Source organism: Trematomus bernacchii, unplaced genomic scaffold (genome assembly GCF_902827165.1).
Source record: "Trematomus bernacchii unplaced genomic scaffold, fTreBer1.1, whole genome shotgun sequence".
Lineage (NCBI taxonomy): Eukaryota > Metazoa > Chordata > Actinopteri > Perciformes > Nototheniidae > Trematomus > Trematomus bernacchii.
The window spans coordinates 19,821,689-19,831,828 of NW_022987720.1; the positions used below are offsets into that span (position 1 = coordinate 19,821,689).

A 10,140-nucleotide genomic window follows, 5' to 3' on the forward strand; every position below is an offset into this window, starting at 1 on the left:
GTGACAAAAATGCATTCAAAGATTCCAAATACAGGACATCTTGAAAATACAACTTTACTGCATTTCAATGTAACATCACATATGAAAGATGAGAGGAACCTCAACTTCAAGATGTCCTCCTCCAGTGTTCAGTCTGTCGCAGACTGTACATTTGGAGACAGATGGATTGTAGGTAAAAGGCAAGAGTTCAAGAGAAGGGATTCTCTGTGGTGTCTTTGCAAGCGTCCCAGCGCTTTCCATCCATTTAAACCACTTCAGGGCCTTTTGACCCGTCCCATCTGCCCAGGCGTCCTCTCTGTGAGTCGTCCTGCTTCAGGTCTCACCTCCTGACCGTCCGTCAAGATCAACAAATCCAAGAAGAGTGTCAGGAGAGCTTGTCTATATTAGCGAGGAAACGCTGGGCCCACCATTCATCCAGATCTAAAGGCACGAAATCTGGAGAACAAAAACATAAAACTGGTTAAAAGTCTGTTGGCAGTTCTATTATCCTAGCACAAATAACTTCCACATTTACAAAGCTTGATCAGGAGTCATTATAGTGTAGAAATAGAGTTTTTACCGGAAATGCCATTATAATTTTTCTTCTGACTTGACGCTAGTTAGAGTTGCGCCCTCCAGTGGTTAAAGTGATATCTGCATCACTATGTTAAATTCATGGCTAACAAATTGGTTATAAATATTTGTTATTATTTTTTTTTTTTTTTTTGTCTAAGCTAATGAGTTTTAGAAACGTAATATAAAATAAACACCCATTATAGCAGTTTTAGTCAAATACATCTTGGTGATAGATCACAGGGTGTTTCATAAGGTTAAAAAACTGAAACAATTAAATACACCACAAAACAACCATTTTCGTTGTTGTGTAGTAGCCTAGTCACTTTGAAGACAGCTAACACATTTTATAATGTTCTACCATTACCTTTTTAAGGGCGTTTTCTTATGACATGACATTTTCTAAAGCATAATATACCATGACTTGTTATGGTAAACTACAGTTTACATTTTTAACTTTAATGCTTTTTATAAATATTATAATTATATATTTGAGAGATAAACCATTTGTTATACTTAATAATTGTTTTTTATTTCCATGACATAAATCTAATGTGTTTTTGATGTCATACAATAAAAGTTAATATTTTTTGTTTCTTATGATATGCTATACTTCAATTCTTCATGACATACCGTGACTTTTTATGGAACACTTTACTTTTTGGTTTTTGTGACAAACTATATAGATCTTGGTGTTTGACAAACAAACAATGACATTCCTGCACAAGAAATACATCCTTGGTTGGCTGGCTGTCCCAAATACTACTGTCTATGTCCTGTAGGCTGTTATTGTAAAATATTAAGAAGTCAGATACTACTTCAAACAAACATCCTCCAAACACCTGTGCTACACATCCCATAAACGTTGATGCTTATACATGAACATCGTGCTTAATTCAGCTTTAACCAGTCAAATGTAAATGAACAGGCATGAGCAGGAGAGGATGGCGTAGTTTGGATGACAGTGAGGAAGAGGAGCAGCTGTACTCACTTTTCACATGTGGACTGGGACTGGTCTCTTTATAGTGGACTGCTGCCTGGGCCTCCTCTGGATCCTGCTGCACCACCTCCTGCCAGGCTGAAAGCACAACCACTCAGTCAGTACAATAACAAATAAAAGATATGGAATAAAATAAAAATCTTTATTATCATTGCACAGAATTCAAAGATGGAGCGCTACTCCTGCAATTAAAAGTCACAGGAAAATCACAAAAACCAAACAACTGGAGCTCTACTATAGTAAGTACAAAAAAAATACATGTAATGTTCGCTGTTATAAGAGTCTTTGTTCCACTAGAATAAAGATAAGCATTGCATTCAGATTATTGTAATTATTACACTGGTATGAATGTAATTGTTTCCCTAGAATAAATGTGTTTATTGGATAAAATCCATTAGGTATGCAATAAATAAAAAAGCAGTCATTATTGCAACTGATTCAATGCAAAATGTACAACTAATGCAATATGTTGAGGTAACATGCATGTTTTGTAGACCATTAACCATGTAATCATTAACTAGGTAATTCATTAATCACAAGTCATTTGGTAAAGCAGATTAAAAGATATCTTATCATTATCAAAGCAAAAATAAAAACTATCTGTAGTGTTAACTGTATGAAAACTACAGAGCCTGTGCAGCAGCCAGGATTTAACATAATTCATTCAAAGTTATATGGTATAAAGAATGTAAGTGGTTAAAGTTCAAATCTAAAACAACCCAGGGTCACACCCACAGCATCAAACAAGTAAAGTCCACAAGGGCAACTGGTTCATAAACCTGTCACTCCTGGCACACGTTTGTTTTTCAAATAATGCAGCATGTGGACTGGTCACATGTGGTGTGTGTGTGTGTGTGTGTGTGTGTGTGTGTGTGTGTGTGTGTGTGTGTGTGTGTGTGTGTTATTGATTGTATCTCTGCTAGCTGCCTTTAGGTCATGACTTTCAGAAAACTTAAATGGTTAAGCTTATCATGTAGAGGTACTTTAAGAAAAGAATGAATCAACCCTGAACAGGAGGGGGGGGACCCTCCTTTGTGTCCTTGTCCGCTGGAAGACAAGGTTACTGAAGTTGTTTATGAGCTGCTGAGGCTGAGCTTCAACATTAGCTCCTAACAGGACATAAAGTGAGAGGTGCTGAGCCTCATGAAGTATCCCTGACACTGAATGACTGTGAATGAATGTTAAAAAGAAGTGCACACTTTAAAACTGGGTCAGTGTGTAGAGTTTCACACAGACCAAATAAAACCATTCATCCTGTCTGATGCCTTTGTTTCCTTTCCTGAAAGCAGACAACGAGACTCTTCCCATGAGGGTATGGTGGGTGCTAGTTAGAGCCAAAACATGCTGTTTCTCCAGCACATGCTCCAGCGTGGGTCATATAGTAGCATATATGGGTGTGAGAGCATTTTTCTGCTAGATGCCTATCATGGCTATCAGTGTCGGGGCAGCTGTGTGGGTGAGGCCTGGGAGGGGGGAGGTTAGCTTTTAATTTAAACACTTGATAGTAAAACAATGTCATTCAAAAAACTAGGGATGAGTGTCTGGATACAGTAAGACAATAACAAGTGTTGTCTCATCTTGTTTTTCCAGTACAGGCAGTTCCTTACCATTGTAGAGAAATGTAACGTTTTCCTCGTGCGCGGGTGTGAATCTCTCTTCCTGCTGGTTGTCTGCAGGCAGAGCCAGAGCAGGCTGATGGTACTTCTTACCATTTGGCCGGTTGAAAACTATCTGTGGGGCAGGAAGGCTGTCAGGTAGGAGAAGAAAGACAATATGTCATAATGTAGTCTGATACTTTTTTTTGTGCAAATGCTGCATCAGCACTAGACAACATTTCCAAAGTGTCAGCCTTTTGGCCTCAAATCAAAAATGGTTGGTTGAGTGAGAGTCAGAGATTGCAACAGCTGAATCAAGGACCATGTGCCACCTTGACTTGCCACAAGGTCACACACACACACCACCACCACCCCCCCCCCCCCCCCCCCCCACACACACACTGGGTGGTTTTAAAGGCGTGAAAACAGCATGCAGACTTTGGGAAGCTACAGTGTGAAGGTGTGTGTTATAAATCATTCAGGCTGAAGATCAGACGCTGCTTGTCTCATGTTGATGACGTTTACTGCTGCCAGGACACAGTCATTCAATTATAGTACTTTAACCAAAACAATGAATCTTCTTAATAAACCATATATTTCAGATGTTCAAAAGGGACATATAAAAACAGCACTGGTAGCAGCATTATGGTGCGTTTTCATTACCAGGAGATGTACACTTACTCAGGCATGCCCCAGGACGTTTGTTTGTGCTTGAAGTCGTTTATTTTGGTGTCAACCGGCTGCGTAGGCCCTGGAAATAAAAGTTTACATTTTATTTGAAATGGAAATACACTTGAATACAAGGGAAATGTGTGCAAGTTACAGTCCAGTGTCTTACCTGTCCGTCGCTGGGTGGCCAGTTTGCTGGGACCCCTTGTAATTGTGTACATCCTGCGCAGGAAAAGTCGCGTGTACGCTTTGAGTTTGGCACTTTGGAGAAAGAGTCCAGGAGGAGCAGGCGAGGAAAGACACTTTTCTTTCCACCAGGATCTGTCGATAACAACTATCTTTGGGGGACCAAGTCGCTCCCCTGCTCAGCTGATCCGGGTGAATTTCTCTCACAAGATTTAAAGACAACAAATCCAGGCAGGAGCTGACATGAGACTTCGCAGGAGGTTTTGTAATAACCACGCAGAATACACAACCGTGCGCCTCTACCAGTATGTCCAGCAGCCGGAGTGCATTTCATCCAGCGACCCTCCCCTTCACACCTGCCTTCCCCCAGGCCGGACAATAAAACGTAACTCACTTTAATGCTGAAGTGTCCTGCACTGCCACAATGTCACATAACCTGAAACGGCGGCTGTCATTCATAAGACATTGACCCACGCCGTCAGAGCCATGGTCAGAGCGCATCACTTCTCTCTACGTCCTTACACGCCTCCCTCCGCGTTTTAAAGAGACAGTGTCCCCGAAATGGATGAAAGAAATTATGTAACACTGACTTGAGACCAGCATGTTCAGCCCTTTGTGACTTGTGACTTGTGACTTATTTTAGCTTGTGGTAATGGTTATGAAGATAAGATGAGATCACTTGTATTAATCCCATGATGTTGGAATTTTTGTTAGGCTATCTTATTTTTTAACATGTTTAGTTGTGTCTGCTGTTTTGTTTAATTGTGCAAGCAATTACATTCTCAATCTCAAATATGACTTTACTAACTCTTATCATGTTGTGTTTTTTTGTGTTGTAGTCTTGTATAATGAGGAGGGGGATTATTACATATTTCACCTGATCAGAGTAAATTGCTTTTGTTTGCCTAAAATATAGGGGAATCCTGGCCAAAGTTACAGAGGGGGTGCCAAATCCGGCAGCCATGACACTATAGCTCTGCCAGATTTAGAAAGCCCCCTTTAACTGCTCCTTCATGTAGCCCCCATCTGCCCAACGTCTCTGTGTTTACAGTACACACAGGTGAAGTCAGGTGCAACCATATACAGCACACTCAACCATGTTTACAATGCAACCAAGCTTTACTATATACTGACTGAATGCATGGAAAGCTAAACTATGGGTTAACAAAGACGCACAGCTGGCCATTAACAGAAATTACATAAAAGTCTCACAAAATGACACATTTAAAACATTAAATAATTTAGTATTTAATAAGGCATTATTGATTTACATTGTGAAGCTTTATTCAAGTTTAGCAAGCCTATGAAGCTCTTTTTACAATATGACATTCTTTACACTGCAGGAAATAAAAGGCAGGGGAAAGTTTTTTTTTTTTTTTAAACCTCTGAGAAATGTATTGTCGAACACAAATATATAACAAGCACACTGCATGGCTCCAATCTTCAAATATGTATTGCACCTAGGTCAGTTTCTGGCACAACTGCTGTTCATAGTAAACATTTCTCCACGAATAGCAAAAAGTGTTCCTCCTCTGATGATTCATAATGAGAGTCTTAAAGACGTTACATCACACAAATATGTTGGAGTTCATGTTAAATAATCTCTGCCTTGACATCTATACTCACAGCATATCAGGATTCAGTTGCTAAATAATCAAGTATCATCATTCCTTAATATTAACAATATATATTCTAGAGTTCATTATTAAATAAATATCATGATAGCAAGCAATGATATGATACATTACCAATATGTCTACAACTATGTACACTGGTCTCTTTAAAGCCTCTGAAAGATCAGCCCAGAAGGGAACAAATATCTTTAAGGTTGTCTAATCCAAATCCCTGGTCCAGGAGAGCTAGTGGTATTACTGCTGGTAGTAGGATATAGACAAGGTAGTATACAGCTGAGTTTGATTGTTTTGATGTGTCTGTAGATTTAAAAAGGGAAACTACCTGTATACCAGCTACAGGTAATAACATGTTCTTACCTCTACAGTAAATCTTATTTTATTTCTATCAAGCTTGGGTGGTTTGATTGCCACCATAAAGTTAGGTAGCACCAATTTTCTAGCTTGTAATTATCTTCACTTAGAGTATTTAAGTATGTTTTGTTCTTACAAAGGAGAAGGAAATGGTAAATGTAATTCTTATGGCAATCATGAAGTTATTTGGGTCACTACGGCATTTCCAACTTGGAAAGTGGAAAACACTTAACCATCCCTGTGTGTGTGTGTGTGTGTGTGTGTGTGTGTGTGTGTGTGTGTGTGTGTGTGTGTGTGTGTGTGTGTGTGTGTGTGTGTGTGTGTGTGTGTGTGTGTGTGTGTGTGTGTGTGTGTGTGTGTGTGTGTGTGTGTGTGTGTGTGTGTGTGTGTGTGTGTGTGTGTGTGTGTGTGTGTGTGTGTGTGTGTGTGTTTATCAGTGTTGAGGATCAAAGTCTTCCAGCAGACTGTCGGTCAGGTATCCAATCTTCAGCATGTTTTGGTAGAAGTCTTTCTCCACAGCGGTGTTGACCGTCCAGCCCACCACCTCCACACCTCGCTCTGCCCAGTACTGAACGTAGTCCCTAAGAGAAAGAAGAAAGAGGAAAGAAAATACAGATCAGTAAATACAAGGAACATTCCATAACCAGTAAAAAAAAGTTGCATGTACTTAAGTGATCCTTTACACAAGGCAATGTCCTCTTATGACTTGGGATGACTTGATCATATCAACACCCAGTTTTTAATCAAACTCTTATCACATCAGCAAAATCTTAAATCTCAATTTGAATCTTTTTATGTTGACATTTTATTATTTGCAAGTGACTAAAGGCTACAAGATGTTAATCACCTTTTGTTGGCAGAGAAGACTTTAATCATCTTGTGACCCATCAGAATGATGTTGGGAGCCCTTGCTGTGGTGGCTATTATAGTTTTAGCAGTGTTTTATATGTTGCTGTTTTGATTTATAATTTCCTATATGCCTCGGCGGACACACAGCCAATGATTATGTCTGATTTTCTAACAAAGCATCGATGCAAAATCAACCAGTGTTCATTTATAGACAGGAACATAATGCTTAGTGAGGCCCAACTAGACTATTTTAAGATCATATGCAAACAAAAAAGATTCTTCTTAACATTCTGTAAGACTATCTTAAACCCCATGACTTGCTTTGTGACTGTGCCTTGTAACTATACAATTAAATAACATTTGACCTACAGTGAGATGTAGTCCTTCTGCATGAGGATGGCAGAGACACCGCAGAGTTTCCACAGTATGTGGTGGTGGGCCCAGTCCAACAAGATGTCCAGAACCCCCGTCCACACCTGACCCGAGATGGACAGGGACCGGGGGGCGCCGTCGGTAAAGCGGCTCAGTCTCCAAGGGCGGTGGATGAGAGCTGTGACCACGTTGGGGTCCGTCTGACGCATCTATGGGTAAAAAAAGTGTAAAAGTCAACACAATACATTAAAAATTAGGAGGAGGGTGTGGCTCTTTTGGTACTTTTGGTCCTGGTACTTTTATTAAAATATGTGTGATGGTTCAGTTTAAAGCAGCAACAAACCAGAAAGCCATCTTTAGTGCCATTAATAGAAAATAAAATACGAGTAATAATGTTAAGAAATAAATTCAGTAAAAGAAAATGAGAAAAAAGGACAAAATAATTATTCAAATACCTCAGACAAATCAATAATCATTAAAACAGCTTTCTAAAGTCAATTTTAATTATTTGTGTTGATTACTTAAATATGTGTTACCTTGTAGATTACTTTTGGTTCAAAGGAAGAAACAATGCTGCTATTGTAAAGGACAGGAAACTTCTTATACATCTCATGAAGCACTGAAGCAGCCTGGAAAACAGGAAAACATATCACATTTCTACACAAGCAGGAAAAAAACTATCAATATAACTGTATTCATAATAAGTTGGTTCAGTTAAAGATAACTGAAATGAGGGCCTCTTATAAGGATCAGCACGAAGGTAAATTAAAAGCAATCTGATTGGCCCTCTTTGCTGATTTAGGTTTAGAGTCAGCTATCGAGTAGGTCTATAAGCTATTATGAGCCGCTCTATTGGTATAAATATATATATCCATATACTTAAGTCTTATATAATATTCACTACCTTATCAGGTTGACCTTTGACATTGAAGAAGATGGTGAGCTGTTCTCTGATGGATTCCTCCACTGCCTCCTGCAGAGTTGGGACCTTCTCTCCACTGTATTTGTCTCTGGAGAGGAAAGAAATCATGACAGGTTCTTAATGCAAAAGTTATTTTGCCCCATTTTTTAGTCTTTACATTTTATGAGGAAAGACACTTTCTGAGAGGCAATAGATCACTCATATAAAAACTATATTTCTGCAACTCAAACTTTATAGTATGAATGTAATACATAAAGTATGTAATCCCTGTTTAACATGTAGTCCTTCTTTATCTAAGATTTAAATCACACCATTAAAAAATGATATAATGCAGCATACCTCAGCCTGTGACGAGCAGCAGCATCTAGTCTCTTAAGCTGGGCCAGCTGCAGTTTGCTAACTGGTCCAGAGCCGTTGGTGGTGCGGTCCACCGTCTCATCGTGCATCAGGACGGGCACCCCCTCTGCCGTGAAGCTCAGGTCCAGCTCCACGCCCGTGGCCCCGTTCCTACTGGCCTAAAGCAGGACATCACAGGTGGAAAATTACACAAAAAGACAGCTTTGATACTGTAAATTATTTTAGTTTAAGTGCTTATTTTCTAAATGAATATTTTTGTGAAAATTCAGCAGTTTTTCATTGAAGACTTAATTATTTTGAAAGCTTTCATCTGCATGACTCCAAATAAATGCTCTGAATCGTAGCTTTTGTAAAGATTTAGACTCTTCGATAAAGCAGTAGGCTACAATACTCACTATTTATTGGGTCACAAGACATGAAAGCTATATATATTTAGCCATGCCTGTCACTTTAATGACAGGAGTCAGCAGGTATTGAAAATAACATTGGTTTTGTGTCATTCAAAAGGTGATTTACTGAGTATCTCTAAGTGATGCCCTGTAATTAAGAGTGAGGGTTCGGATATGAGGTAACCATCCTCTGCCTATAGCCTATAGACAATATCACATATCAAACTTCACTGCGGTGCATGCAGGACAGTAAAGAGCACAACAAGCAAGCCGACTCAGCAACTTCAGTATGTAACAAACAGGGAGAAATAATTGTGTGTAGAAATAAAAAGAGTGTGAGTGAATGGCATTAACAAATGTTCAAGGGTAGGCATCTACTGATCTGATAGAAACTGAACCAGCAGCAGATGTGGTGCTCTGCTTACAATGCTTCAAGGCAACTCACGACATTTAAAGCCTGAGCAGCCCATAAATAAATCGTTCAAATGGAATTGACTATATTATTTTGGGGACTCCTATGCACTTGTAATACTATATTGCTACATCTAATTGGACTAGCTATTATGCAATTGTGTGTTACATATTTGTAGCCATCATTCATCTAGCCTAGTATGCTACTTTTGCTCTTTTAAACATGCATAGATCTATGTTTCCAGCCAAACACATGACAGATGCATGACACCTCTCTGATCGCTGCCAAGGTGTTCTCCGGAGCATCATGGCTGCCCCCGCGGTGCGCCACCACCAAGACCCCGCCTGACGGAGCCCCGGGCCGGAGGACACGGCCGGCCTGGTCCGCCGGCACCGGAGGAAACCGGAACATCACCATGAAGACGTAGAGGAAAGCGGTGAGGAGAGAGGCCCCCGTGGCGCTCCGCGTGCCCAACACCACGAGCAGAAACAACGCCGAGAAATACACCACCTCATCCCCGATCTGCAGCATCTTAAACGGTATTATGTCACGAACCGTACGCTGGAAGACCCGTCGTTTCAAGCCGTTGTTCTGCAGGTAGCACTCACATGGTGCAGGCAAGCAGATCATACAGGCACGCACACGCACACACACGCACGCGCACAGACATACACATTTCACTTATTGATGGTGCAGAGGATGTATGGGACATGGGAGGAAGGAGGAGAGGTAGTGACAAGTCTATCTGAAGTTTGAAAAATAAAATATAGATACAAACATATTTAGGTCAAGCATTCCAAATAAAAATGGAACTAGCCCATTGCCATGTGATGCAACCAATAAAGGTGAAGT

General features: G+C 40.1%; 2 protein-coding genes across 2 annotated transcripts; both read right to left on the reverse strand.

The window, feature by feature from the left end:
• Nucleotides 1–38: 38 nt before the first annotated feature.
• LOC117492801 (MAPK regulated corepressor interacting protein 2-like) lies at nucleotides 39–4,514 on the reverse strand. The gene is made up of 5 exons (XM_034143188.1): nucleotides 3,986–4,514; nucleotides 3,829–3,898; nucleotides 3,160–3,299; nucleotides 1,544–1,630; nucleotides 39–435 (listed from the first exon to the last, which is right to left on the reverse strand). Exons 1-5 carry the CDS (start codon nucleotides 4,035–4,037, stop codon nucleotides 365–367), a joined length of 420 nt encoding a protein of 139 aa, XP_033999079.1. The 5' UTR covers nucleotides 4,038–4,514; the 3' UTR covers nucleotides 39–364.
• Nucleotides 4,515–6,401: 1,887 nt separating this feature from the next.
• LOC117493242 (glycerophosphodiester phosphodiesterase 1-like) lies at nucleotides 6,402–9,922 on the reverse strand. The gene is made up of 6 exons (XM_034143696.1): nucleotides 9,559–9,922; nucleotides 8,470–8,645; nucleotides 8,113–8,218; nucleotides 7,745–7,837; nucleotides 7,206–7,417; nucleotides 6,402–6,568 (listed from the first exon to the last, which is right to left on the reverse strand). The coding sequence occupies exons 1-6, from the start codon at nucleotides 9,916–9,918 to the stop codon at nucleotides 6,421–6,423; spliced, it is 1,095 nt and encodes a 364-aa protein (XP_033999587.1). The 5' UTR covers nucleotides 9,919–9,922; the 3' UTR covers nucleotides 6,402–6,420.
• Nucleotides 9,923–10,140: the final 218 nt, after the last annotated feature.

Bases quoted from the DNA above. Each gene is read 5' to 3' on its own strand.
- LOC117492801 (XM_034143188.1), bottom strand. From the start codon at position 4,037: ATGTACACAATTACAAGGGGTCCCAGCAAACTGGCCACCCAGCGACGG. The intron at 3,300-3,828 runs GTAAGTGTACAT...CCTACCTGACAG, and splicing joins ACGTCCTGGGGCATGCCTGA to CCTTCCTGCCCCACAGATAG. The intron at 436-1,543 runs GTGAGTACAGCT...TTTGTTCTCCAG, and splicing joins TCCCAGTCCACATGTGAAAA to ATTTCGTGCCTTTAGATCTG.
- LOC117493242 (XM_034143696.1), bottom strand. From the start codon at position 9,918: ATGATCTGCTTGCCTGCACCATGTGAGTGCTACCTGCAGAACAACGGC. The intron at 8,646-9,558 runs GTGTCATGCATC...GTCCTGCTTTAG, and splicing joins CCTTGGCAGCGATCAGAGAG to GCCAGTAGGAACGGGGCCAC. The intron at 6,569-7,205 runs GTAGGTCAAATG...TCTTTCTCTTAG, and splicing joins CAGAAGGACTACATCTCACT to GGACTACGTTCAGTACTGGG.